General features: G+C 56.0%; 2 protein-coding genes across 2 annotated transcripts; both read left to right on the top strand.

The window, feature by feature from the left end:
- The first annotated feature begins 1,632 nt into the window (after window positions 1-1,632).
- ENPP7 (ectonucleotide pyrophosphatase/phosphodiesterase 7) lies at window positions 1,633-6,757 on the top strand. The gene is made up of 5 exons (XM_045890164.2): window positions 1,633-1,885; window positions 3,168-3,313; window positions 4,579-5,205; window positions 5,865-6,090; window positions 6,665-6,757. Exons 1-5 carry the CDS (start codon window positions 1,633-1,635, stop codon window positions 6,745-6,747), a joined length of 1,335 nt encoding a protein of 444 aa, XP_045746120.1. The 3' UTR covers window positions 6,748-6,757.
- Window positions 6,758-18,348: 11,591 nt separating this feature from the next.
- LOC123854674 (ubiquitin-ribosomal protein eL40 fusion protein-like) lies at window positions 18,349-18,718 on the top strand. The gene is made up of 2 exons (XM_064583336.1): window positions 18,349-18,483; window positions 18,569-18,718. Exons 1-2 carry the CDS (start codon window positions 18,349-18,351, stop codon window positions 18,716-18,718), a joined length of 285 nt encoding a protein of 94 aa, XP_064439406.1.
- Window positions 18,719-26,590: the final 7,872 nt, after the last annotated feature.

Genomic DNA, 26,590 nt, shown 5'->3' on the forward strand with positions numbered 1-26,590 from the left:
CCGCGCTCTCCCAAGGCACCTGCCCCCACTCGCACACGGCTGCCCGGCCCTTCCCTGGAGCTGGGGCCCTGCGCCGTGGGAGGGAGGGTGCCGCACCCCCGCAGTCCTGCACCTGCTGTGCCCCGGCCCACCGCCCCGCAGCCCCGCCCAGCCCCACCCCTCCCGCGCTGGCTGTAGGAGCCCAGGCCGCCCGCCAAGAAAAGGAACCAGGGCCCCCGAGAGATGCCTGCTCCCAGGCCCGGGGCAGCCGACACAGGAGGGCAGCCTGGAGCACCCTCTGGTGCCAGAGGGCTCGGGGGCCGCTGCTGGACGAGGATTCCCCCCCGGGGTGTGTTTCAGCAGGTTGCGCGGGGAGGGCCCAAGAATCTGCACCCGTGGTCCCTGGGCCACACCTCAGAGGAGGCTCTGAATATGCTCCTGTGGCGCGGGTGAGCTGGGACTCGCGTGGTGAGCACATCCGCTTGCGGCAGCCAACGGGAGGGGGGGCGGCTGTTGGCAGGGGCGCAGATGAAGAAAATCCAAATCAGGACGCGCACCACCTCCTGGACACCTCCACCGGGAGGTCCTCCAGCGCAGTGTGGCCCCAGGGGACTGCTTGTTTCCGTCCTTCACCCTCTCTGCGTGTGCACACACGTCATCCTCTGACTCGACCCTGGCCGCCACCTGGGGTGCTGCCCCTCCCCAGCCTCACTATTTTGCTGTTTTCCTTATTCGCTCATCTGTCTCATTCACTGCTGTGTCCCCCCGAATTGAGAACCGTGCCTGCCTGGCTCACAGAACGTGCTTCATAGGTCCTGAGAGAGGGAGACGGACAGAGCAGAGATGGGGGGGGTGCGCACACTAAACTCAGGGATCCCTTTCCTGCACACACACACACCCCCATGAGCACAGCTAACAAGGGACCCCCTCTGACCGCCTCGTGTGATGAAGTCCACAAGTGAGATCACCCGCATCTGTGAGCCTCTCTGAGGTTCCACGGGACCCAAGGGGGCAGGTGCGGTGGGCGCTAATCCGGGCCACCAGGCTGGAGCTGTGGCTGCCTCATCCCAGGACACCCCTTCATGGGCACGGCAGGAAAGGGGGCTCACCCAAGCTGGGGCTCCCACAGACAAAGCCAGCCTTGGGCTGAGCTGCCGGCCCTTGACTCCCAGGTCCTGGGAAGCCCACCATAGCCCTGACCCAGGCAGGCCTGAGACCCATGCACCCCAGAGCTCTCCCCAACTTACAAGCTGGAGGGGCCCCTCCCAGTGCTCTGGGGCCAGGGTGAGCAGGGCACAGGGGCCAAGAGTGGCTAGGAGAGGTGGAGTGGGGACACAGGCCTGCGGGATGGAGTGGCCCCTTCTGCTCTCCAGGCCTCTGGGACTGGTCCCCATCCTCCCTGCGAGGACACGTGTGCATGGGGGCGGGGGGGGAGAAGCCCGCCCAGAAGGCTCTGCCGGCAATAAAGGCAGATGCCACCCGAGGGCTGGGCCAGGGTGGCAGGCACGCGGCGACCCAGGCTGCATCCTGAGAATCAGGTATGTGCACAGTCTCGTGTTGAAGGAGGCACAGGGCAAGACCGGCCCGGCTGACCTTGGGACTTTGCTCCTCAGCAGGAACCAACCGGACGCCCTCATGTCTGGAAAGCCCATCATGGGGCACTCGGCTGTCCTCCTGGCCCTGGCTCTGGCCACCCTCCTGGCTGCAGGGGCAGGGGTTCCGCTCGGCAGGAAGGGCTCCCGGAATAAGCTGCTGCTGGTGTCCTTTGACGGTTTCCGCTGGAACTATGACCGGGACGTACAAACCCCCAACCTGGATGCCATGGCGCTCGATGGAGTGAAGGCCCACTACATGACACCAGCCTTTGTCACCATGACCAGCCCCTGCCACTTCACCCTGGTCACTGGTGAGCGTCAGCCTCGGGCTGGGGCCTGGGGGCAGGGAGGGGGCTGAGCATCTAGCGGAACCGACAGAGGGAGCCTGGTGTGTGCACAGAGCCCCATCCCCCCAGGGACCGCACAGGGACAAAGGAGACCAAGGAGGGGATGCTGTCCCTGGGAGACACAGCACGGCCAAGGGAGGGGGTCATCAGCAAGCCCCACTGTTGGTGGGAACTTAAACAAGGCATCAAAATGCCCAGCAGTCCCGTTTTAAACCGTGACCCCCAACCAAGGTGGCAACCCAGGAGGGCTTCTGGAGGAAGTGAGCGTGGCCGGGTTCCAGACAGGCAGAAGAGATGAGCCTGAGGCTCCTGCTCTTCCCACTGCGGCCCCTGAGATGCCCTCAAACCCTCCATGGCTCTGTTTGGGCTGGAAGTCTAGAATGCAGGTGTCAGGAGGGCCATGCTCCCTCGGGAGACTCTAGAGGACACTGCCTGCGGCTCCCAGCCTCCGTGGCGCTTCCGTGGCCCTTCCGTGGCCTGTCTCTCCAACCCCAGCTGTCTTCCCCTTGTGTGTCTCTCCTCGTCCTGTGAGGACGCTCATCCATAGACATAGGGCCCACCGTGACCCAGACTGCCCTCATCTTAACCTAACTTGTCACATCTCCAAAGACCCTATTTCCAAGCAAGGTCACATGTTGAGGCTCCGGGTCAACGTGACCTTGGGGGGAGACCCTACTCAGTACGGACGGCTCATCCGTATGCCAGCATTCTGTGACCAGGGCCCCCTGCTGCAAACATCTGGTTCTCCCCTCCTGCATGCCACCTGTTTCCTTACTAGATCATGGATGGGGATGGGGGGACAGGGGGCATGCTCTTCATCGTCCCTCCTCCTGTGGCTTCTGAGCACGAGTGCATGTGTGTCCCACACAAAAAGTGAATTTTAGAAAATAACTCATGGATGGAGCTCCACGTGGTGCATTGAAATGTCTGCCTGGGATTCTGCTTTATGACTGGGCCATAGCTGTCTCATTAAGTCCCTCCTGATAACCATCTGGGTCACTACCGGTCTTCGCTAAAACCCACGAGGCTACAGATAACATCCACACACACGTGCGTTTGCCCTGTGTGCACATTTAGCTGGTGGAGAAACCACGGGAACAGGTCATAGAACCTCGGGTTTGGAGAGGATGTGCCTGTGACCCCGAACGGGGGCTCCCCCCGGCCGCGTGTGCGAAAGCCTGCCCGCTTCCCTCCTGCCCTCCCACCTCCTACCTCCCCTCTGCCATCTCCTCCCCCCACCCCACAGGCAAATACATCGAGAACCACGGAGTGGTTCACAACATGTACTACAATACCACCAGCAAGGTGAAGCTGCCCTACCATGCCACGCTGGGCATCCAGACATGGTGGGACTACGGCAGCATACCCATTTGGATCACAGCCCAACGGCAGGTAATGCTGGCCCCGAGCCCACGGACGGCAGTCGGGGGACAGGGGAAGGGAGGACCTGGCCCAGAAAGGCTGTGACCTTGTGAGACCCATGCAGGCCTACTCCCCCCCCCAGAATCCTGGGCTCCCAGCATGGAGGGGTATTAAGTGGAGCCCCGAGGGTGGTGGGTGCTGGGTGCTGATGAGCATCCACCAGCAGGCTCCGTGGCCCTGCCCAGTCCTCCCTGCAGCCCTGGGATGCAGAGGGAGGGCCCCATCCTCCCAACGGGAAGGAAAACGGCGCCCCTGGGCCCCTGGCTCTGGGAGAGGGGTCCACACAGGGAAAATAAGATCACTCAACAAAAAGGCACCTAACAATAAAACAGCTTTCTGCCTTCCCCCTTCTGAATTCCTCCCGGGGCTGGGCCGCTAACTTCCAGAGGACGAAAGATAAGTAAGGGGTGGGCTGTAGGGTTGAGCCAGGAACCCCTCCATCCTGCAGTGCTCTGGGGAATTCCTGGCCCTCGAGGTGTGCCTGCTCCTCAACAAGGTCAAAGGGAGGTTTTTAAGATGAGCCCAGAATGAACTTCAGAGCCTACACCCACCCTCTGGGCAGGGCGTCTACTCAGGTCAGAGTCCCTTTACTCTGGAAGGAGCTACCCCGACGCCAGGCTCACGCATAGAAAGCCAGAGCTAAGAGCCTGGCATCACATGGTGCTCGGTCTAAACAGAAGGGCAGCTGGGGAGCGGACATGCAGACAGGGCGAGCTTGGACGTATGGCTCAAAAAGGACAGGATCTGTAAATAAAGCAGCAATGGATTTATGAAAAGGCAGATGGATAGCCAGGCAGATGGATGACCAGGCTGAAGGCTGGAAGGGCAGGCAAGGGGACACAGGTAGAAGGGCCTGGACGAGAATACAGTAGGGAGAGGCCAGTCTCCAGGCCAGAAGGGGAGGGCTGATTGGGCAGCTCAGCCATGGGGACCCAGGGCCATGGTGACGAGGAGGATGCCAAATATCTGGGGACACTTTTATATCCATTAGGTCGCTAATGCTGGGTCCACTGGGCACCTGATCTCTCCTCTATAAAATCAGTATCAGCCGTGGCAACATAAGAGTTATAAAAGGCCTCCCCCAAAAGAAAGACCCGTGCCTGCGCCGGGAGCAGGGCTGAGTGAGCCGACGGGAGGAGAGGCGGGCGGGCAGGGGGCAAGCCGTGACCGCGGCAGGAACGGGCAGGGGGCAAGCCCAAGGAGGCCTGTGGCTTTAATGCCGCCTTCCCTGGCAGGGCTTAAAGACTGGCTCCTTCTTCTACCCTGGCGGGAACGTCACCTATGAAGGCATGGCCGTGACACTGAGCCGGAAGGAAGGCGTTCTGCACAACTACAAAGATGAGGCGGAGTGGAGGGCCAACATCGACACGGTGATGAAGTGGTTCACCGAGGAGGGCCTGGACCTGGTCACGCTCTACTTTGGGGAGCCAGACTCCACGGGCCACAAGTATGGCCCCGAGTCCCAGCAGAGGAAGGAGATGGTGATGCAGGTGGACAGGACGGTGGGCTACCTTCGGGACAGCATCAGCAGGAGCGGCCTGGAGGGCAGTCTCAACCTGATCATCACGTCCGACCACGGCATGACCACCGTCAACAAGCAGGCCCCGGACCTGGTGGAGTTCCATGCGTTCCCCAACTTCACCTTCAAGGACATCGAGTTTGAGCTCCTGGACTATGGGCCCAACGGGATGCTGCTCCCCAAGGAAGGGATGTTGGACAAGGTGTATGAGGTCCTCAAGGATGCCCACCCCAAACTCCACGTCTACAAGAAGGAGTCCTTCCCTACATCCCTCCACTACGCCAGCAACCCCAGGATCACCCCCCTGCTCATGTACAGTGACCCTGGCTACGTCATCCATGGGGTGAGCTGCCTGTCCAGTGCCCGGCTCGGGACAGGCTCCTTCACTGGGTGGCTGGGTCTCTTTCCATTTTGTAAAAAGCACCCCCTATTTCTCACTAGTCCCCAGTTGGAGGGGCACTGGCCACCAAAGGGACACACCCATCACTATGCAATCGGAGTGTGTGTGCGTGTAGTATACATGGGTGTAAATGTGTGAGATTTGTGTGCGTATGAGCTTTGTACATGCTTTGTGTGCATGTGTGTGCATACATGTACGTGTGTGTGCATGCGTGTAGGGTAAAGTGTGGGAAGACTGGCCATAAGGAATGAGAGAGAAGCGAGGGCAAGGAGCCCGCTCTGCCGTCAGTGGTCAGTGGAGAGCCGAGGGATGCCGAAGGGGAAGGAGGTGCAGGCAGGGGAGAGGGACTCGGGAAAGGAAGTGCTGGTGAGAACAGGCACCACCCCTTGTGCCTGGGGTCTGCCCCTGGGTTACCAGGTCTTCCCCGAGGCCCATCCCTTGGGCCGCGGATCTTTGGGGGCTCAGAATTCAGAGAAACCCTCCTGCCCCCACGTGTGAACCCCTCCCAGGGGTCCTCTGCCCCCACAGGGGTGCAGCTGCCGGAGACGGCAGGGCTGGCCTGGGAGTCCCTGCAGAGGCTCAGGACCTCCCCTCCCCGGCAGAGACTGAGCGTGCAGTTCAACAAGGGAGAGCACGGTTTTCACAACGAAGTCATGGACATGAAGACCATCTTCCGGGCCGTAGGCCCCAGCTTCAAGAGGGGCCTGGAGGTGGAGCCCTTCGAGAGCATCCATGTGTACGAGCTCATGTGCCATCTACTGGGCATCGTGCCCGAGGCCAACGACGGGCTCCTGAGCACTCTGCTGCCCACGCTCCAGGGAACCTCAGGTAAGGGGCTGCCCATTCCGCCAGCAGGCCGCTGCAGACCAGGGAGTGCCATCAGCCACGTGAGGCCGCCTGTTCTTTCCTTGTCCTGGACCCCGGAAACATCTCAAGCCCCTGACACTCAAGCCCCTGGCAGCAACGAGGGAAGAGCAGGTGGAAGTGAGCAGCCTTGGGGAGACTGAGGGCCAGAGAAGCAGGTGCTTTGGCCACAGGACAGGCCCCCTGGTGAAGTCCACCTCCAGACTCCTGGTTCCCTGTGACCTGCTCTCCCGCATGGCCATGTGAGGCTCCCTCCAGGAGTCTTCCTCTATCGGCCACCCCCCAACACGCCCTCACCCCCACCCTGGCTCATCCCAGGGCCATAGGTCACCTGGGAGCTGACAAGATGGCAGACCCCAGTGGGGGGCTGGCTGGAGGTGTGCTGGCCCTACTCCTCAGGGGAGAGGCCTTGGTGAGAGTCGAGATCGGGGGGCTTGTGGGGCGGCAGTGGGGAGAGCACCTGACCCACCATCGAGGAGCAGGGCTGGGTGGCCTGCTCCCACTTCCCTCATTCACTGGATGCTCTGAATTTCCTCAGGCTCTGCCCTCCTGCCAAGTGGCCAGCCCCTCCTGGTGACGGGACTGCTGGTGGCTGTGATTCTTCTGGTCAAGGTCGCATAATGCCCCACCGCTCAAGGTCAGAAGCCCAGGAGGTGGAGGGGAGGGTGGGCCTGGGCTCCCTGCTGCTCCAGCCTCATGCCCCCACACCGCGGCAGAGGGGAGTCAGTCCTCGAGACCCCCACAAGCCCCTTCCAGCCGCACTGCTCTAGGCTTGCAGCGGGTCTTTCCGAAGCAGACAGACAGCCCGTGAGATGTGAACCCTCCCCAGCTTCCTCGCTGCCTGCCTGCAAGGCCTTGGTACTCCGGGGGCAAGGGAGTACCCAGAAACCATCGGGGTCAGGTGTGGGGGGGGGGGCTGCAGGGGTCCGGGAACATCCACGGAGCCAGCTCGAAGGACTTGGCGTGCTGTGTGACAGCCCCATCTTGTTCCTGCCCTGCGGTGCCATGGCCCTCCAGCCAGAGCAGAAGCCAATCATCCATTCCTTCTCACACCACACAGTGGGAGCCTGCTTGGTGTGAGGCTCTGGTCTGGGCTCTGGGGATCTGCAGTGAACGACGCAGCCTGGGCCCTGCACCCCAGAGTCTGTGATTTAGGGGCCACGGAGGGCGGACAACAGGAAGAGAACAAATCAGTGCACGAGGTGACGGACCAGGTCCAGTGTCACTGGCAGAGAGAGGACTGGGCCACAGCGGGGAGTGGGAGACCTGAATGAGGAGGATGAGCCAGCCTCGCTCAGCGGGGGGATGAGGCCCCAGGCAGGGGAGGGCAAGTGAGAGCCCCCGAGGTGGGCCTGGCCCTCGTGTCTGTGGACGAGAAGGGAGGCCCGTGCTTGGAGGCTGGTAAGCAAGGACAGTACATGATGAGCTCTCCGTGGACAGAGGGAGCAGGCTTCCCTGACAGGCAGCGGGGACCCCCAGCCAAGTGACACGGGGATGCACCTGATTCGACACCAATGACTAAAGGAACACAAGACCGCCAGGCTCGGGAGGAGGGACAGCAACTTAGGACAGTCCCTCGGGGTCTGGGCAGAACATCTTGGGGGCAGAGCGGAGATGGTGCAAAATGGACAGGTTCAAGATACCTTTCAAGGTTTGTGAGCAGGGACAGATTCAGATGTGATATGAAGGCTGCATCTGCAACTCGGGGCCTGGGCTGCCCGGGGAGGGACAGAGCCACTCACTGAGCCCCGAGGAGAGACAGGAACGTGGCAGCCGAGGTGGGACGGAGGCCAGAAGACAGAGGGGCTGCAGGGGTGTGTGGTGGGGCGGGGGCTCTCGCCACCAAATGGTGGAGCTGGATGGGACCAGGGAGATGATTTGCCAGACCCCCTCTTACCCAGACGGGACGCTGCAGCCTGAGAGGTTAGCTGGCTAGCCCGGGACCCTGGAAGCGACAGAGCTGTGTCTGAACACTGGTTTTAAGTCCTCATCTGGAGTCCTTTCAGCTGCCTCCATCACTGGCGCTCTGTGCTCAGGGGGACCCGTCCTTGCGTGAGGCAGTGATGTAATAAGATTCCCCAGGCCTCTTCTCCACGACACCCGAGAGGTGGGCTCAGGCTTCGCAGGCGAGGAAACGGCAGCTTCACAGGGAAGACCCGTGACTGCGCTGGGTTGGGGGGGGTTGCCAGCAAACCCACTCTCCAGACCAAAAGCAGTAAAAGTCCCGACGTGTGCCCTTTCCCCTCTCTGTGGTGTAAGTGCTCCCACTGAGGCCAATTTCAAGCTCCCAAAGCAAGGTCACAAAGGCCAGGTCAGGAAGAGACCGCAGAGTCGGCCATCGGGCTGAAGCCCACGCCCAGCATGGAGCTCAGAGCCGTGGGCACAGCCTCCCCAGTTGGGTTGGTCATCACGGCTGCTGAATCCAGTTCCGAGCGAGGGCTGCCGTCTTGTGGGCCAGGTTCTTCACTCCAAACACAGTGCCCGAAGGACTTGTCGCTCACCTGAGAAACAGGGCAGCCCTTCACCGTGACCTATGATCCTCCCTACCCAGGCGGGAGCAGGCGGAGTGTCAGGGGAAACCGAGGCACCCTCGGGGTCTCCTCCCTTCTGGGTCTGCAGTGTGCGTGGCATGACCCCCAGCCAGGACCAGGATCGTGCCCCCAGCGTGGGGAAGGGTGTAACGCCCCCAACAATTCCCACCCCCACCCCCACCCACGCATGCCCTCCTGGGTCCAGCGGAGGGTCTGGAGTCCCCACAGGGGCCCTTCCCCTTCACAACCTGACGTGAGTGTCCCGGCCACTGCCTGCCCAGCCCACCGCCCACCACTCCCAACCTCCCTGCAGCCCTGCTTCCTCTCCCCTCCCCCTAGACCTGTCCTCACCCTGCCCAGCCCTTCCCCCCAGCCAACATACAGTTGTTCTTCCAGGCCTGCCTCTTCCTGGAAGCCTCCAGAAGCTACCCTCTCACGGCGTGAGTCCGCTGGACACGGATGAGCCCGTCTCCCCACCTGACCACAGACCTCAGTGTCCCCCCCAGCCCCAGCCCATGCTCAGTCGTTGGGTGCTGGCAATAAGGCCGCTGCCCGGGTTTAGGCCTGGGAACGCACAAGGTCCCCCTCCCCCTGCCTCCTCCCCCCCCCCCCCCCCGCTCTCCCCGTCTTCCCGCAGGCCCCGCCCCAAGAGCCATGCCGTCCGCGGCCACGCGGGGGCGCGCGGGAGCCCCGCGCGGGGAGGTCCGGACCTTCCCCCGCTCAGACCGGACGCGGCCCGGGTCTCCAGCTCCCGTCGAGCCGCACGCCTCCGCCCTGGTGCCCGCCCCGCCGGGCTGGCCGGCTGCACCTCCGGTGGGGATGAAGGACAGCCTGGCCGCTGCAGTCACAGGGCCCAGCTGTAAGTTGCGGGCCTTTTGCTCCAAAGCCTGCTGGGTTTTCTAACAGCCTTAGCAGTCGGCCCCAGGTGTGATGACTTCCTGATGCCTTAGGCCGCCTAACAACCCCTGGGAAGCCCCTGGTGGGCCTGCCGGGAGAGGTGCCACAAAGGGTGGGATGAGAACGTTCTTTGTGGACTCACAGGGAACCAGAATCTCTAAGCCACGTTGTTCTGCAAATAAATAAATAAATAAATAAATAAGGTGCAAGCACTGCAAATAGTAGACACCTTTGGTGGGGGTGAGGAGGGGAAGGGGGACAGAGTGTGTGCACCCCTGCACCTCTAGACATCAAAATACCGCTGGAGAGGGGCGCCTGGGTGGCTCAGTCGTTAAGCGCCTGCCTTCGGCTCAGGTCATGATCCCAGGGTCCTGGGATCGAGCCCCGCATCGGGCTCCCTGCTCGGCGGGAGGCCTGCTTCTCCCTCTTCCACTCCCCCTGCTTGTGTTCCTCTCTCACTGTGTCTCTCTCTGTCAAATAAATAAATAAAATCTTTAAGAAAAAAAAAAAAATACCGCTGGAGAACTCTCAACACCAGAAGAGCAGTGACCGGCTCCAGAGAGGGCACTGGGTGGCCAGGCCAGGAGCAAGAAGGATGTGCACCCCCTAGTCTGAACACTGTGCAGACCAGAGCATCTCAGGACCACTTTCTAAGAGCACAGGCTTTGGAGTAGAGCAGCTCCTACTCCAGTCTGTCCCCACCCACAGGCTGTGACCTTGGGGTGGTAGTTGACCTTCCCCAGCCTCAGGCTGCTCATCTGAAAACACACGGGGCAGTAAGGAGAGGCGCGCCTCCCTGAGATCGGCCCAGGGTAATGCGTGGAGGCAGGTGCCCCACTGGTGTAGCCATGGGCACAGTTAAAACTGCTGTGGGAGGTGCCGACCTGTCCAGTGCAGCTCCGGAAAACAAATCCAGCTGTAACAGCGTGAGACACATCCTTTGACGGATGCGTTTGCAGGACCTGCCTATTCCTTGCCTGTGAAGCCCCCTCTCCCCTCCCTGGGCCTCTTCTACCTATGACTTGATCTCCACCTCCATCTCCAGGATACGTCCCAGCTCACCCTCGGCAGCTGCCTGACCAGCTACCCGGACCTGGAGTCCTGCCTTGGCCTTAAAGGCCCTGTGTCCCTGGCCCTGCATCCAATAATTTTCCTAGAAGAAATGCCCCACCCCCGTGGCAGCCTATGCTGGGATACCCAGACCAGCCTGCCTGCTCACACCAGCTTCTGACTCTGGACAGGCCCGGATCCGGTCTTGGCCCTCGGGAGTCGGCCCCATCTGGCTGGAGGGGACCAGGGGGAGTATCCTCTGCATTCCTAACTGCAGAGCAGTGAGCATACACAGTTGCTGGAGTAACCACCATGACCCACAGGTCTCTAAGACACCCAGCCTTCCTCTGAGAGCGCCCTGTTAGGTTGCTCAGCCTAGTTTACTTTCCAGGGGATGGGCCAACAGATACTCTTAAGAATAGCTCAATGACTTTTTCGAAGAGAAAAATAACCAGGGCTCAGTGCTGTGAGGCTATATTTCCCATCTGTGCAGCTGTGGGGGGAGTTCAGGGCACCACCCTGAGCCCCCACACCCCCACACTCACTGATGCAATGCTGTGCGGCCCCAGGCAAGTTGCTAACCCCTGGGCCATTTCCTCACTGTAAAATCAGGAATGATAGCAGTATCCGTCTCATAGGCTAGTCCTGATGATTAAATGAGTTATCATTTGCAAACCGCTTGGAACAGGACCCGGCCTGCGAAGGCCCACCTGCCACGTGTTCTGCTTTAGGACTTAATGAAGAGGCGGGGAATGGCTGGGGAGAAAGTCCCAGCTGCTCTCTTCTCAGCTCCCCTCCAGGCCTTCTTGCTTCTCTCCCAGGAAGTTTGGGGTCAGTGACACTAAGCCTTAAACGCCTCACTGCTGTAGCACAGAGGGGGCCCAGGCTCGGAGCTGGGGTGGGCAATGTATCAAAAGGTACAATGTTACCCCACGGGTCTCTCTGCATTGTCTTGGCTTTTATGATCACCTTTAGTTTGCTGTGAGAACTACTGATTTTTGCATTTATATCTGTTAATTCCCATTTTTTTCCTTTGAAAATTAACTTAAGAAGGATGAGTTAATTTAAAGGAAAAATAGCGCGGTTGGCGGGGGGACAGGACAGAATGTATAAATAGTAAGGGAGGGGAGCCAGAGACAAACCTGCTGGAGGCCGCCCCTGCTCTCGCCTGCCTCCCCTCTGCTCCCAACCACGTGACCAGCCCCGGAAACTTCTGGAGGGCAGCACTCGGTCTCCCCGGGGCAGGTGTCCAGAGACTCCCTCCAGGGGAGTTCAGGACACTACTGAAAACTAACATTGTAATTGACCATACAAAGTTCATTTTACTATCAGCCTAACGAAAACAGGAGAAAACTCCAGCTGAAACAGAGCAGAGCACTGCATTCTGGAGCCACATGGAGGTGACTGACACTCAACACTGATTGCTCCATCCATATACTGCTCTCTGTCAGCTCAAAGCCTTTGTTCAACTGAGCCAGTCCAGGGGCTGGCAGTAATGGGTGGGACATCCAAGTACTGACTGGCCAGGTCAAGAGTGACAGGGCGTATGATTGGGACAGTGAAAGCCCCCTTTGTCAGGAGGCCTCGCCCCTGTAGAGCCAGCCCCGCATGCTGTCACCAGGAGGCGGCACTCTCGGGCTCTTCAACACCCCTTGAAGCCTTTCTCAAGCAGCTTCTGAAATAGGAATTCAGAACCTCCTGTTCCTCCAGCTTCTCCTTCCCCGGCTCCTCTGAAATAACCACATCAACCTTAGGGGCGTGGTCAAGGAGTATTTGTTTCCCCAAATTTTAGAGGGAGCCCCAATGGAATGCCGGTTGTTCAGAGAAGAGAAGTAGAACTTTCCAAATCAGGTTTGCTTTCAGATCCATTGAGGGAAGGGATCATGTAGCCCCATGCTACGCACAAAGGCCACTCTGGATCTGTGTGCCTCCCAAGCTCTTTGTTCGATCAGATGCTGTGCAGGTGAGCCTGAGCACACATACACGTCTGGATCTGGAGGTCTGGAGTAGGCGTGAGAACCTGCATTTCTGAGTAGTTCCCAGGGGATTCTCATGCTGCTGTCCACAGTATCACACTTGAGAATCATTGCACTTAATAAAGGTTATGGGGGTACCTGGGTGGCTCAGTCAGTTAAGTGTCTCCTTGGGCTCAGATCATGATCCCAGGGTCCTGGGATCAAGTCCTGTGTGAGGCTCTCTGCTCAGTGGAGAGACTACTTCTCCCTCTGCCTCTGCTTCTCCTCCTTGCTTGTGCTCTCTCTCTCTCTCTCTCTCTCAAATAAATAAATTAAATTTATCTTTAAAAAAATAAAAATAGGGAAGCCTGGGTGGCTCAGTCGGTTAAACGTCTGCCTTCGGCTCAGGTCATGATCCAGGGCCCTGGGATGGAGCTCTGAATTGGGCTTACAGGGAGCCGGCTTCTCCCTCTGCCTCTCCCTCTGCCACTCCCCCTCCTTGTGATTTCTCTCTCTCTCTCTGTGTGTCAAATAAATAAAATCTTTAAAATATAAAAAATAAAAATAAAGGTTATGAATGAATGAATGAATAGAAGCTGGTCTGGCCCAACCTCCGCAGGTTAAACAGGATTACAACTGAGGCAGCCTCAGCCACCAGCTAGCCCTGAGCGGAAGTGGGAGGGGAGCACAGGTATCTCCAAGTTCAATCCCAGTAGGGCCAGGCCAGCCCTTTCTCTCAGGTGCTCTCCGCTGAGGCGAGTAAGTCTATTCTTCCCAGAACCCAGGGAACTGCTTGGCCCAGATCCTCTCCTCCCCACTGAAGAGGCTCCTTTGTCAAACGCGGCGGCTCCCTTTGGCCCATCCGCCTGGGACCCAACAGGAGCACCTGCCAATCATCAAGCCCCACAGCGGTGCTTGCGGTCCAGGCCATCTTTAGGATCGGGAGCCGACCGCCTTGCTGCGCCTTCGCACCTGACGGCACTGAGAGCTTTGCGCATCTACTGGCTGCGAGGCGAGGCAGCTGGACTCGTTCGTTGGGCGCCCAGCCCCAGGCCCGCGGAGGACCCGAGCGAGGGGTCCAGGTCCCTCAGGCAAGCAGCAGGGACCGAGGATGGGCCTGGGCGCCCCATCAGGAGGGGTGTCAACGAGAGGTGATTCGCAAGGGTGTGTCGCAGGGCAGCCCGGCTCGTCCGCGCGTTTCTGGGGGCGAGCGGCCTCCCCTCCCCCACGCCCGCCGTCCGGGGTGCGCAGCGCCCCTCACCCAGACCGCCGAGCTGCGGGAGCTTCTGTTGCCATGGTTACCCGCCGCGCTCCGCTCCGCGGGAGGTGCCTGCGCCGCAGGCGGCGCGCTGTCGCTGAGCCCGGAGCTGGGGGCGCAGGCGGGACGCGACACGGAACGCCGCGCGCGCCGCCCACGCACGCTGCCCTGTCCCATCCCACCCCCACACACCGTATGGACACCCGCACACAACAGCACGCACACCACTCACATGCGCACACGTAACACGCGCGCACGCATCACTCGCGCTGCACTCACCGCATCCACCCCCACTGTACGCGTCCCTTCCCATGCCAGCCACACACACCGTGATCCTCGTACAACACACACACACCCTAAACCCACTCGGGACCCGGACACCTGAGGATGCGCTGTTGGAACAGGTCCCCGGCGTCTACACTCGCAGGCACAGCCCGCAGAGGGTCGCAGCCGGGTCCGCGCACGCGCAGCAAGCTGGTGCACCCCTCCCCTTTGTGACCCTCTCTGCAGATCCACCTTGTGGGGTCACGTCAGAGGAGGGGTGGCCTCCTAGGCACGCACTCCCCGACAGGAAGGTCGCCGCGGCTGCCCGGGGTCCACCACCAAGCCTACCGGGAGCGCCCAGACACCTGCCATCCGCGGGGACTCGGGGGCAGGCGCGACCAAAGCGCAGCAGGCGGTGTCCGAAGGCGACCAGGTCCGGGCCGCTCATTCGGCAAGGACCCGCGAGACGCTGAGCCTCGGGACCCGCGACCTCGGGGACACCTCCGTTTCCTCATCCCTCCCTCCCGCCTGGCAGGAGCAGGAGAAGGGTGGGAGAATCTGGGGACCAGGAAGGGACCCAGGCCACTCACATGCCACATACCGGGAGTGCCAAGAAATCCCGGTATCTCATTCATGCGGAAGAGAACCTAATCCAGTCAATTTTTTAAATTTTGTTTTTGGTGATAAATCACTGCGTGGCTTTTGACTTAAATCTCCAAAGAAGTTCAGAAAGCGGCGCCTGGGTGGCTCAGTGCGTTGAGCGACTGCCTTTGGCTCAGGTCGTGATGTCTGGGTCCTGGTATCCAGCCCGGCAATGGGCTCCCTGCTCAGCGGGAAGTCTGCTTCTCCCTCTGCCCCTCCCCCCTCGTGCTCCCTCCCTCACTCTCTCTCAAATAAATAAAATCTTAAAAAAAAAAGTTCAGAAAGAGGAGGAACATAGCCCTAGCAAAACTCTCCCATTATCATGTGTGAATTGATATAAAGTTTTCTCATAGTCTACACTAATAAATGAAAACAGGAATGAACCAAGTCTTAGGAAATAAATAATACTCACCCAAAGACATATGAACTATTTGAAAACATGCAGCTCCATCCATCTCATTAAGAGATGCAGTTCAAGGGGCACCTGGGTGGCTCAGTCGTTAAGCGTCTGCCTTCCGCTCAGGTCATGATCCCAGGGTCCTGGGATCGAGTCCCGCATCGGGCTCCCTGTTCGGCGGGGAAGCCTGCTTCTCCCTCTCCCACTCGCCCTGCTTGTGTTCCTGCTCTCGCTGTCTCTCTCTCTGTCAAATAAATAAATAAAATCTTTAAAAAAAAAAAAAAAGGTGCAGTTCAAAATTTTAACTTTTATATATATTGTATTTATATATTATATATTACATATATAATAAATATATACCACAATTTAATATACTTACGTTTGTTTGGTCAATTGATTAATTGCATTACTCAATCCAGAATAATTTTTTTTTCATACTAAGAGCCTTAGAGTTGCCGGAAATAACACGTTAAATTTAAATTATGCTTTTCTTGCAGAAACCTATGCTTGGGGGCGCCTGGGTGGCTCAGTCGTTGGGCGCCTGCCTTCGGCTCAGGTCATGGTCCCAGGGTCCTGGGATCGAGTCCCACATCGGGCTCCCTGCTCAGCGGGAAGCCTGCTTCTCCCTCTCCCACTCCTCCTGCTTGTGTTCCCTCTCTCGCTGTATCTCTCTCTGTCAAATAAATAAAATCTTTAAAAAAAAAAAAAAGAAAGAAAGAAACCTATGCTTGAGTGATCAGTGAATTACTTTCAAACATAAAAATGTTTTTATTAAAATAAAATTCAGGGGAAGAAGTGAGACAGGACCCCCCCCCCCCAGGTGAAAGAGAGAAGAACCAAGAAGAATTTGTCTATCTCTCTGGTCTCTCTGGTCTCAGAGGTCACTTCACTACATTATTTACATTTCATTTGATATATTTAAAAGAATGGCCCCAGGGAAATGGGAGGCAGTTGCATTTAGGAAAAGAAAAGAAACTTTTCTTGCAAAGAGTGCAGGGGAGGCTGACTTCACCAAACAAAAAACGCCATCAAGTATTTAAAAGGCAAAAAAAAGTCACAAGAAAACCGAGTTTCCAGCGGCCACTTTCTCACATGATTATGCTAATCCTAAAGATCAGGACACACGACAGGAAGAGCAAAGGTCAGGGCTAAAATTCTGATTATCAGAGGTTCACAGGAAATAAACAGGGTTTTCTTATTGGGGGACGCTGAGATTTGGGGTTATCCTAGGGTGCAAAGCGGTTTGCTGGTTTGGTTTGTCTGTGACTGAGGAACAGGATTTACTCAATGACCTTGAAAGCAGGACAGAATGTCAGGTTTTGCTTCTACCGAGCGAGGAACTGTTCTATTTTTTAAAAGTTGGTGTTTGGGGTGCCTGGGTGGCTCAGTCGTTAAGCTTCTGCCTTCTGTTCAGGTCATGATCCCAGGGTCCTGGGATCGAGCCCGGCATCGGGCTCCCTGCTTGGCGGGAAGCCTGCTACTCCCTCTCCCACTCCCCCTGCTTGTGTTCCTGCCCTTGCAATCTCTCTCTCTCTCAAATACATAAATAAAATCTTAAAATAAAATAAAATAAAGTAAAAGTTGGTGTTTACAATACACCAGAAATCCCATCCTTTGCACCCTTGTGAACTTAATGACAAAAAACGGTAGATACCAACCTCAAAAGGTACCAAAAGGGCATTTTTCCAAATTCTTGCAAGGGCTCCATGGACAAAGCAGCTTGGAGGCCGCTGACCTAGTTCTACTTCCTTTTGGACCCAAGAATCGGAGGAGGTGTCGGTGACAAGCAAGCCACCAAGGAGCGCAGAGAGGACACTCACCTGGGAAATGCAAGTCCAAGCCACAGCATGCCACCTTACACCCAAAGGAGGACCATCATAATAAAAGAAGAGAAAGAAAGGAAAGTGACAGGTGCCTCTGCAGACGTGGCACGGCAGCCACATGGAAAGCAGGCCAGGGCTTCCTCAGCAGGGGACACACGCAGGCGCGGGTGACCAGGGGTGCCACGGCTGGTGCATGTCCCAGGAACGAATGTCCATAGCAGCATTCTTGATAATTGCCAAAAGGTGGAAACAGCCCAAAGACACGGGTGTAGACAGAAGCAGGGATCAGCGAAGTGCGGTGCGTCCCCACCACGGGACATGACACGCCCTGGAAAGGAGGGAAGTCCCCTCCCCGCTCCCCGCCCCCCCGCTGCATGGATGGCCCTCAGAGACACGCAGAGGGGAAGAAAGACACAAAAGGCCCCACATCACAGGATTCCTTTTTTGCCGCATGTCCAGAATAGACAAATCCTAGGAGGCAGAAAGCAGGGGAGGGCTGCGGGGCTGGGGGGGGGGAGCTGGGGGGGTTGGTCAGCAGCTGCTGAGTGAGTATAGCTCCCTTGTGGCGAGATGAAAATGTCCGGGAACCAGAGAGTAGTCACGCTTGTATAGCATCTTGAAGGTACTAGATGCTACTGAATTATACGCTTGAGAGAGTTAAAATGGTAAGTTTCATGTTCTGTGTATTTTAGCACAATTTTTGAAAAAAACAGATTCCGGGACCCCACCAAAAATCAAAACAAAAAGCAGGGAGGCTGCAAGTAGGGGCTGTGTTTCAGGCCAGGGAGCCTCAATAGCAGGGCTCAGTCGGCTTAGCTGGCTTCCCCAGAGCTGCCCTGGTCCTCTGGTTGGCTAATAAATATGCCGCCAGGGAGGGACCCAAAGGCTGGGCTGGGGGAGGGGAGCCAGGAGGAGCAGCTTGAGTGTGCACCCCCCCACCCCCAGAGCCTGGCTAAGCCCCCATCCTCCATCAGAGAGGCTCAGGGAAGGTGGGCAGGGATGCTCCAGTGAGCACCAGCCTTCTTAAGGCTTTGCTGGGGCTGTCTTGAGAGTTCGGCCCACTGGTTGCGCAGGAGGCTGTGAGAGTCCAGGTATGGGAGGGGGTGACCCAGAGCCTGTCCACACGGACCAGGTTCCACACAACGGCCAGGTCTGCTGAGCTGGGCATGTGGGGCCAGGATTCTGAGCTGGCCTGGGTCCCGGGGGGCGAGCCGGCCTTTGAGAGAGAGGCCTGTCCTCTGGGCCAGCCCAAGCTATCCCATGAGGACTTAGGTGTGTGGATGATCTTCCTGGGCAAACCCGAGTTCATGCAGGAGGGGTATGAAGCTTTTCTCCGGGCCGTACAGTGCGCCAATCCTCTTAGAAGCGTCAAGTCCTCTTCTCCCTACCACGAGCGGACGCAGGCATGCAGATCTTTGAGAAGACCCTGACAGGCAAGACCATCACCCTCGAGGTGGAGCCCACTGACACCACTGAGAATGTCAAAGCCAACATCCAGGACAAGGAGGGCATCCTGCCTGACCTGCTGCATCTGATTTCTGTGGGCGAACAGCTGGAAGATGGCAGAACTGTCCAACTACAACATCCAGAGAGAGTCCACCCTGCACTTGGTGCTTCATCTGCAGGCTGGCATCATCATCGAGCCTTCCCTTCACACACTGGCCCAGAAATACAACTGCCACCAGACGAACCGCGGCAAGCATTTTGTTCGGCGACATCCCCGGGGCTGTCAACTGCGCCACACCAACAACCCGTGCCCCAAAGAGGTCAAATAAGGCCCCTCAACCAGCTCTTCCTTCGCCCGCAGGGTGGCCTCCTGCCCGAGCCCAAGGACCTGGGGCCTCAACAAAGTTTCCCTTTCATTGCCTGGAGCAAAAAAAAAAAAAAAGGCTTTGCGGTGGGGGGGGGGCCCTGCCGCAGGGAGGGCAAATCCTGGTGAAGTGCCTCCTGCTGGCTCACTTTGCAGAACGACACTTTTCAATCATCAGATTGAAGCAATCTTCAGATTGCTTGATTTTTAAACAGAGAGAACACCTTAACGGATACCTCCTACCCTCCTCATAAAATATGCAGGTTGAATGTATTCCCCATCTGGAATTAACTAGGGAAGGGGTTCTTTTAACCAGCAGCTCCTTGTGAGAAACTCATTCTGGAAAACAAATGCAAGAACCAGCCTTTCTGAGTCAACCACACCGCAGAGACAAGCCCTCGGGAAGGCCGGTGTGTTGTGTGAAAGCCTCAGGTGAACAGGCAGACGACAGCACCTGCCACAAGCATGAATCCGCTGCGTCCGGCCCTGGCAGTGGGGAGCCCGGTGTGTCTGTCCAGGACAAGTCCTTTCTCCTGCGCCACACCCGCGAGGGAGGACTGGCCTTGAAAAGTCTCTGGCTCCGGGTTTGCTTTTGGTCATGTGATTCTTGATATCGCTACTCTTAAGACTTCATTAAACAAGTAGTGTTTCTTATTTACATCATTTTCTTTTTTTTATGTCCTTTTCAAAAGAAGTTTGCTTTTCTCATATGAAACGTGGTTACAGTCAGTTCTAAGAAATACAAATGGCCCGTAAGCAAGAACAGAGACGGATGTTCATCCTAAAGACCCACAATTCCCAACTGCAAAGAGGTGCTATGTGGACCTGAAAATTCTTTTGAAAGATAACCTGAAAAGCCAGGGCCCTCCTGCCTCCTCTCACCCTGAGTGAGAAGCATTCATCATCACTACCTACACTTTGCTCTTTGTTTTTTTGGGGGGGGGGGATCCCATATTCGGTTTTGCCATGGATTATGTACCAGACCCCGGGTAAATCGCATCCTCTCTGTGCCCATTTTCCTCTTGGTTAAAATGGGGATTCATGTAGTTTTGCCCTTTTGCTAGTACGTAGGCTGAGCAAGGCCTCCTGTCCTGTTATACTGACCACAGAGGCCACCATGCAACCAAAGCGTTCGTATCCTGCGTCACCTGCATCCATAAGGATGCCACGCTTCCCTTTCACCCACAGAGAGAATCTGGCCACCCGCTATGTTGGCACTGTAAGAATGAGCACGAACTGGGGGGCTTAAAACATCCCAGACTCATTCTCTCACAGCTCTGGAGCTCAGAAGTCGGCCTGGGCCACCCCTTCAAGGCTGTAGGGGAGGATCCTTCCTGCCTTCCCACTCCCAGTGGCTGCCCGCACCTGCAGGCTTGTGGCTGTTCGCTCCAGTCTCTGTCTCTGTGGTCCCGTGGCTGCCCCTCCTGCTTGGGCCTTCTACTCCTCCGTCTCTTAGAAGGACCCTTGTCATTGGACTTAGGACCCACTCAGTTAATCCAGGATGATGTCATCTCCAGATCCTTAATTACATCCGCAAGCACCCTCTTCCATAAAGGCTCACATTCAGAGGTAAGGAGGGTCAGGACCTGCGCATGTCTTCCCAGCGGCCACCACTCAACCGTCCACACCTGCTTGCTTCCTATGCCTAACAGGTTCGCAGTGGGGGCGATTAGGATTCCACTGATCAGAAATCAAACCCATGATTAGGATATCATGACCTAGATGACTTAGTCACCTACTAGTAGAACTGAGCCTCATCCGGAACCCAGCCAGAGGTCCACTAAAATGCCCTGCGGGAAATCAAAATGGGAGAGGGACCCGTTTGCTGGGGATGAACCAGATCCGCTGGGCTCTTGGCCCGCAGACCTACCCTGCGTGCATACTCCATACGCAGGAATACTCTTCTCTCCCCGAAACATGGAGACCTTTCCACCTGTTTCCTATTTTCCACGTTTGATAGAGACGCAGGTAATGGAAATATTTTGGCTTTTTTTTAACTCGACTAAAAGGAAAACAACAACGTAAGCACTATAACGTACGGCAGTCAGCCTCTGGTCTGTGTCCGAATGCCACTGTCCCGGGATGAGGAGCTGCTCACTGCCGGTCACTGACACACAGGACCACAGCCCAGTGTGGCCACAGTGCCCTATCTTTCACAAGAAGCTGGACACTGGATATTCTTGGAGGGTGAAATCTCCCAAGTATTAAATGTTGACAATTCAGTATATTTAAAAGCCCTGGTTAGTATGTGTACCTCCCATGTCCACAGATCCACAGAAGCAGTATCACCTACAGTCAAGGGACGGAAGCACCCCATTTTGGCCATCGATGGATGAGCGGGTAAGCAATATGGGGTCCATCCAGACAAGGGAATCTGATTCATCCATAAAAAGGAAGGACATTCTGACACCGACTACACATGGAGGAACCTCAAGGACACGGTGCTCGGTGAAATCAGCCAGTTGCAAAAGGACAGATCCTCTCGGATTCTACTTACGTGAGGTACCTGGAGTCGTCGAATCCGGAAAGCTGAGAGGTTGTCAGGGGCTGGTGTTCCATGGGGACACTGTCAGTTTGGGACGATGAAACACCTCCAGAGACAGACGGTGGTGGTGGTTGTAACAGTGTGAATGTAATTAGTGGTTTTATGTTGTGTACATCTCACCACAATTTAAATTAAAAAAAAAAAGGACCCACCTTGGGCTGATCACTGGCCACACATCACATCTGGATGGTGAAGGATGCCTGCCAGTTTGGGAGTTGGGCAAAGTTCCTTGAAGGCAGCGGCGACCCTGTCTTATTTGCTGGTGTTCCCCTGGCGCCCAGGCCACCACCTGTCCAGCAGGTGCTCAGTGCTTGAGATGTAACAGAGCTTTGATGTTTCGGCTTTTCAATGCCGTGTCTGTGGTGTACATACGGTACAAAGGGATTGTGTGCGCAGAGAATCGTGTGAACCTACACACACACACGGAGGAGACGAGTGGGTGAGGAGTGTCCGGGGCGCCTAATGCTACCCACTTAGCCATCCAGACATTCAGGTTGCAACCTCTGGTCATCTGGACCTTAAAATCCTTCCCTCGGATTATGTAGAAACCTTTCATTATTCAGAGGGATGAGAGAGAGGATGTTGGGGGGACACAGAACCAGAGAACTAGTTGGAAGGATGAGCAAGGGGCTGTGGGAAGAGACATCAGCATGTCCAAGTTCAAATGCAAAGCCACCCAAAGCCAGAGGGGGAAGCTGCTCTTTACAGGAAAGAGAAGAGGAAAATGTCCTGTCGTTAAAGATCTTCAGCTTCAGATACCAGGTGTTTGAAGAGTCTGTTCTTTGCACCCAAGCCCCGGCCAGCCCACCCTAGAGCAAGGTATCAGAGACTTTGGAGAGGGGAACAGCAGCTGCTGCCCATTGTCACCCCGGCCCCCACCCCCTGCCCCTCTCTCTTTTGTCCTGGGGAGGCCCCAACCTCGTCACCAAACTAGCCCACCTGCGGGGCCAACAAGCCCAGACAGGAACCAACAGATATGGTCAATGCAGGTCTTGCTCCAATAACTGGATCTCCATATTTATCATGAATCTTCCTGGCCCGCCCTCTCCCGTCCCCACTCCCCTCTTCAACCCAACCCACTCCCCCACACTCCTCCCCACCTCTACCCTCTCCTCAACCCAATAGTAGATGACATGCCATCGTGGGGGCAGCAAGGCTTCAACTCACACCAACTCAAGTCACTACTGACCGCAGGGAGCTTTTGGTTAGGAAGGATTCTGAGGTCCAGTCTAGGCTCAGAAGGCAAGGGTGCTGTGGTAAGTTGGTGCAGATGGCCTGAGAAACAAGATGGAGAATGATGGTGCCTTCTGGTTCTGGGGTTTTTATTCTAAAGTGCATACCAAAATCAAACAAACGTTTCCTTTTGACATTGTGCAATGAAGGTATGTAAGCAAAGGAACGCCATGATTGAGCTGCTGAGTCTCAAAACTCACATCACTAGAACCATCTACCTGTTTTGCTGTAGGTATAAAATTATTTCCTTTCCATGCCTTTCAAATACAGGGTCCTAATTTCTCCGGCCGCCTGTGGGTCAGGGTTTCGGGAGGAGCAGCTGGTCTCTGACCCACAGATTTCACATCAGGAAAGTGTCTTATTTGTCCTCTCGCTCCCACTTCCTATGCGGAGCTCACCACAGCGCTACCTGGGATGTCTCCTATGGGACACTAGCCAAGTCCCGTCAACAAAAAAGGAGTCAATTTGTGGCGTAGACACTCAACGGAATACTACCTGAAATGAGCCAGACAGAAAAGAGCACATTCCGTACCATTCCATTTATACAGATTTCTAAAACAGCCAAACCAATCTGTGGGGTTGCAAGTGAGAACGGAGGTGAGCTCTGGGGGCTGGAGGAGGCCTTCCCCACGCCATTGTGCCTCTCAGAGCGGTAGCTACACAGACATCAACTCGCGTGAAAATATGCCGAGCTCTCTCCTTAAGATCCGTACCCTTTACTTAATGTAAGTTAGAGCTCAATTTTATAAGCTGCTTTTCCTGGGAGCGTATGTTTTATATGTATGGAAAACACAATATACAAAAGCATATTTAAAGTATCTTAAATATATACGAAAACACAAAATATAAATATATTTTTTTTACTGGGAGCATGTATTATTTTATATGGACAACACAGTATGTGAGGAAAATAGAAGACCAGCCTCTTGAGTTTGTCTCGGGGCACCTGGGGGGCTCAGTGGTTTGGGTGTCCGACTCTTGATTTCGGCTCAGGTCGTGATCTCAGGGTGGTGAGATCCAGCCCCACATCCAGCTCTGCACTCTGCAGGGAGTCTGCTTGGGGATTCTCTCTCCCTCTGCCCCCCCCCCCCCCACGCTCTCACGCTCTCTCTCTCTCTCTCTAAAATGGATAAATAAGGGGTGCCTGGGTGGCTCAGTCAGTGAAGCATCTGCCTTTGGCTCAGGTCATGATCCCGGGGTCCTGGGATCAAGTCCTACATCGGGCTCCCTGCTCAGCCAGAAGCCTGCTTCTCCCTCTGACCCTCCCCTTGCTTGTGCTCTCTCTCTCTCTCTCTCTGACAAATAAATAAATAAAATATTTAAAAATAAAAAAATAAGATGGATAAATAAATCTTAAAAAAAAAGAAAAAGAAAAAGAAAAGAAGGTTTGTCTCCCGGCCCCTCCACATGCAAACGGGTCCCCTTTTGGGGGCTGTCCACAGCTCACCCCGCTCCTCAGTCTTGCCTCCCCTCCCCGGCACCTGGCCACCCCAGCTTTGGGGCGGAAGACATTTCTAAATACTTGCACTCCAGAAATTGTGAGATCAAAAGAATCTTGGCCTATGTTTCCAGAGGTCACATCCAGGGGCAGGCCTCGGCCCCGGGGGCAGCGCCATCTCGAGCCGCAGGGCTCTGCATTGCCAAAGACCGTGGGAAGGGCTCTGGGGGGCTCCTGGGCTGCGTTCAGCACATCAGAGGAGGTTTCCTGCGATTGACCACCGTGGGAAGGCAGGAGAGCTCAGGATGAATCCGGGCAAGGCTCCCACGGTGTCAAGACAAAGCTGACTTTTCCTTTACAGCTGCAGAGTCAGCCCCAAGGGGTCAGGGAGTAGGAGGTGCCCACAGCGGTGCTCTGGGGTCAATACTGCAGCCCCCTGAGCACCTATATCCATAACAAGGAAAACAGGGTCCAGCAGGTGGTGGGGATTGTGTTCTTTCCGGTTGTCTCACTGCTTAGAGAATCAGCGGGTCCCCTGGTTTGGTCCAGCAGGAAATGGGGAAGCAGAAGGAAGAGGAAACCAGTAGATATTCTCCACAGGACAGCCCAACTCTCTTCCCAGGATGAAGCTTCCAGACTCCTGCTGCCACCCAGATGCTGGCAATTTCCTAGGTGAACCCACCAGTGTCTCCCGGCTCAGGAGCAAGCAGCGGGAAGGTGAGGACCACTTGGCATTTTGTCGTTCAGCTGCATCTTTCCGCTGAAAGACAGGTTATCATGTAGCCGTTTGAGGGCCAGGCTAGGAGCATCTCCTCTTTCCAAAAGAGGAGAAGCTGAGATGTAGAGGGTTTGCACACCCCCAAAGACACACAGGACTGCTGAGAAGGCCAAGGGCACCCCCTGTCCATTCCTACCTCCTGCTATCAATGCCCTCTGAGGCAGAAGGCCCCGAATACTATACAAAGCTGACACCAGAGGGACAGACAGGGTAGAAACTGTGACATAGAAAGTTACCAGTCGTGACCCAGAGAAACTTCATATGCTATGTGAGCCAAAGCTAGCTTATGTGTTTTGACTCGAGTTCAAAAAGTATGGCAGATATTTCAAATGCCAGGTTGACCAGCTATCCCGATTTGCTCAAGATTCTCCCGGTCTTAGCACTGAAAATCCCTTATACTGGGTAGCCATGTGTCCTAGGCTGCCATAACTCATTACCACAATTTGGAGGGCTTAACACAACAGAGATGTATTCTGTCCCAGTTCTGGGGACCAGAGGTCTGAAATCGAGATGTCAGCAGGGTTGATTCTTTCTAGAGACCTGGAGAGAGACTCCTTCTTTGCCTCTTTCAGCTTCCAGTGGTTGTCCCGTGATCCTTGGCATCCCTTGACTTGTAGACATATTCCAGTCTCTGCCTCCATCCTCACGTGGCCTTCTTCCTGTGCCTGCCTTAAATCTTTCTCAGGTAAGGACAGGTGTCATTGCATTTAGGGTGGCCCTAAATCTGGGGTGATCCCACCTTGAGATCCTTGCCATAATTACATCTGCAAAGACGCTTTTTCCAAATAAGATTAAATTCACAGGTCCCAAGGGTTAGAACTTGGAAATATGGAGGACGCAAGTCAACTCATTCCAGCAGAAGAAAAACCAGGATGGAATCGGTCCCAGAGAGACCAGGATGATGGTCACCTGTTCCCCCACACACACACCTCCACCACTCAGGACAGACCTTCTGCAGGAGGCAGAGGTGGGGCTCCCCGATCCAGCCCTGTGCTCACCTCAGGGAGTGGAAAGCTTGTCACCATTGCTGGGCAAGGCCCGTGTGGCCAGTTCCTGGGCAAAAGACCCCTTTCCCTGGGGTGGAGAAGACAGAATAAAGCCTCTTTATCTGCCTGCGAGCATCTGGTAGCCCCTTTTGTGGGATGGAAGCCCTGTGGTCCCCACATCTGTGGCCTCTCTTCAAGTCCTACGCTCTGTCCTACTCTCTGACATTCCTTTACTACATCCTACTCTTGGCCTCTGCTCTTTGACTCAGGCTATTTTTAGAGCAGGCACATAGTAACATAATAATGACATCTAAGGCCTGCTGGGGGCCCAGACCCACATCTGCTGGACACCCAGAGTCTTCCTGGGGCGATTTCCATGGCAGCCTCCCTCCTGGTGCCTCCATCCAGAGGTCGGGAGCTGGGTAGGCCCCTGCGTCCAGAATAGCAGACGGGAGTCGGAAAGAGAGAAAGCAGGTGCACTCAGGAGCCCCTGTGGGGAAATCAGCCCAGGGAGACCTGCCTTCCACGGTTCTCAAGGGATGACAACAATTGGAGCTTCAGAAATATCCCACTGCTCGGTCTCATGACCCTGAGGCCATAACCTGAGCCAAAACCAAGAGTCGGACGCTTCACCAACTGATCCACCCAGGCGCCCCAGAAATATCCCGCTTTTTAAACTTCAGCTCCGATTAAAAAGAACATGAGTGGATTAGGGAAATGCAAATGCTGAGCATAAGAAGCCAGGCACCCGGGCCACACACTATATGGTTCCATTTATAGGCAATGTCCAGAACAGGCAAATCCATGGAGAGAAAGTAGATAAGGGGTTGTCAGGGGCTGGGGGACGAGGACAGACA

The sequence above is a fragment of the Mirounga angustirostris genome, unplaced genomic scaffold (genome assembly GCF_029215605.1).
Source record: "Mirounga angustirostris isolate CCGP_5_RB_7025 unplaced genomic scaffold, mMirAng1.0.hap1 SCAF_17, whole genome shotgun sequence".
Lineage (NCBI taxonomy): Eukaryota > Metazoa > Chordata > Mammalia > Carnivora > Phocidae > Mirounga > Mirounga angustirostris.

Bases quoted from the DNA above. Each gene is read 5' to 3' on its own strand.
- ENPP7 (XM_045890164.2), top strand. From the start codon at position 1,633: ATGGGGCACTCGGCTGTCCTCCTGGCCCTGGCTCTGGCCACCCTCCTG. The intron at 1,886-3,167 runs GTGAGCGTCAGC...CCCACCCCACAG, and splicing joins CCACTTCACCCTGGTCACTG to GCAAATACATCGAGAACCAC. The intron at 3,314-4,578 runs GTAATGCTGGCC...CTTCCCTGGCAG, and splicing joins GGATCACAGCCCAACGGCAG to GGCTTAAAGACTGGCTCCTT.
- LOC123854674 (XM_064583336.1), top strand. From the start codon at position 18,349: ATGCAGATCTTTGAGAAGACCCTGACAGGCAAGACCATCACCCTCGAG. The intron at 18,484-18,568 runs GTGGGCGAACAG...CTTCATCTGCAG, and splicing joins ACCTGCTGCATCTGATTTCT to GCTGGCATCATCATCGAGCC.